The sequence below is a fragment of the Schistocerca piceifrons genome, chromosome 2 (assembly GCF_021461385.2).
Source record: "Schistocerca piceifrons isolate TAMUIC-IGC-003096 chromosome 2, iqSchPice1.1, whole genome shotgun sequence".
NCBI classification, from domain to species: Eukaryota; Metazoa; Arthropoda; class Insecta; order Orthoptera; family Acrididae; genus Schistocerca; species Schistocerca piceifrons.
Genome location: NC_060139.1, coordinates 173,100,334 through 173,102,452, shown reverse-complemented (window position 1 = coordinate 173,102,452; position 2,119 = coordinate 173,100,334). Strand labels below are relative to the sequence as shown.

Here is a 2,119-nt window from a genome sequence, read left to right as displayed (position 1 = left end):
TGGTAGAATATTCTACATACGGTTAGTGTATAAGATGGTCTAATGAGATAGAAGAAATTTTACAACAAACGTAAACTCGAAGAAAGTCGAAAATTCATTTTCCTGTATCACCCTATGAATGTTAGTCTTCAGAATTCATCAACAGAAATAAAATTGTAGAGCTATAAAAATCAAACGTAAAACTATTAACTTCCGGTACAGACAAGACGTTCATTGCTGAACGAAGAATCATAACTTATTATAAATGGGCAGAAATTTCTTGAGGCCAAGCTACAGGGCAGGTTTACCGAGAAAATGGGTGACTGCACGAAGTGCGTCGGCCTAGTGTCACCTTAAACTCCACTATTCGCACATCGTTGTAATCGTTGAGAACTTCTTTGTTTTTACTTCGTGATCAACGCCCACCCCTTTGCACTACTAAGAATCTACGCTGAGACTCTACTAATGCTACTGTGTTGTAATGAAATCTGCAAATTGTCTTTCAAGACTAATTTTATTGAACATGTCTTTCATGACGTTTCTAACGGCACACTTCTTCCATGACGTTACTAATTAAAATTTCTAGGAACTTATGTTCTATTCGCTGGGTTCCTGTGTGCTGTGCAGAGCATGTAGAGTTAGTCAGGAGCACTGATTCCAAATTAGGAACAATGCATTTCCTCGGCACCTGACCACACAGCACACCAGAGCGTGAGCGGAGGAAGGCATACGTGGGCAGGAATGACACCTAGCAGTGCTTCTACGGGTGGATAGTGCAGACAGTGCACCAAATGCTGTCCAAGCAAACCAGATAACACAGACAATTAGTCATACACCACCAATTACAATAAAGTTTTAAAGGCGGAAATAGTAACTAAAGATGAAGGCTACACTGAAAAGTAATGTTAAAAGCAGGCAGCTGGGAAAGGAGGAGGGAGTATTGGGTTAACGCCATCCTATGATTGACTGACACTTCTTAATAGGTGTTTCCTAACGAAATGTGGCATTCGTCCATTATTCTCTCTTACTTCAATTGAAGACTTAGTGGTACCTCTATCAGAGGCTTGTATCAATCACTTCTAACAGAGTTTCGGAGGCACTCACTTCTGGTGGCAACTTCGCGACACTAACTTCTCTTGGAGACTTGCTGGCACTCACTTCTGTGGGAGACTTGGTGGCACTCACTTCTGTTGGAGACTTGGTGGCACTCACTTCTGTTGGAGACTTGGTGGGACTCACTTCTGTTGGAGACTTGGTGGCACTCACTTCTGTTGGAGACTTGGTGGTACTCACATTTATTGAAGACTGGGTGGCACACACTTTGGGTAAGGACTTTGCAGCATTCGCTTCTGGTGGAGACATGGTGGCAATCAATTCTGTTGGAGACTTTCTGGCACTCATTTCTCTTGGAGACTTGGTGGCACTCTCTTCTCCTGGAGACTTGGTAGCCCACACTTTGGGTGAGGACTTGGCAGCATTCACTTCTGGTGGAAACATGGTGGCACTCACTTCTTTTGGAGACTTGGTGGCACTCACGTTTATTGGATACTTGGTGGCACTCTCTTCTGTTGGAGACTTGGTAGCACATACTTCTGGTGAGGACCTAGCAGCACTCATTTCTGGTGGAGACTAGGTGGCATTCACTTATAGCTGGTGGCACTCTTTTCTAGCAGAGATTGATGTGCAACACGTGAAATGATCAAGGGGAGTGGTACGTCGTTTGGTAACTTTGTAACAGGATCCAAAGCTTAAGCCCAGTTTATTTCCCTTTTCGATTGTTTAGAAGTTTGTTGATAAACTTTGTGTGAGATATACTATATGTATTATTGCCAGCAACGTATTGAACGTGTTGAAGTTTGTAACACTATAGTAATGTTCTGCTAAAAGGGTTAATAATGTTGGTTCACGAAAATTAAATCTGTTTTTATGGAGTGTTTTCAGTTCCGCCAGCCCAGTCGTATTATATAAATATAAATGTGATTGTCATCTTTACACCCAACTTCTGTTCGTTAGGTGTTAGATATTGTGTACAGAAACCAACTCGGGTTTAAGTATAAGCTCTCAGGCAGCAGAATTTTCCTTGGTGGATCACAGTGAACTAAAGTTTCTCTGACTATTTCTTAAATATTTCAACGGCTGC

The 2,119-nt window shown here is 42.0% G+C and overlaps 1 protein-coding gene across 1 annotated transcript; it reads right to left on the bottom strand.

Moving 5' to 3' along the window:
• Positions 1-1,035: 1,035 nt before the first annotated feature.
• On the bottom strand, positions 1,036-1,596 carry LOC124775222 (putative uncharacterized protein ENSP00000383309). Its single transcript, XM_047250061.1, has one exon. It carries the CDS (start codon positions 1,594-1,596, stop codon positions 1,036-1,038), a length of 561 nt encoding a protein of 186 aa, XP_047106017.1.
• Between the last annotated feature and the right edge of the window lie 523 nt (positions 1,597-2,119).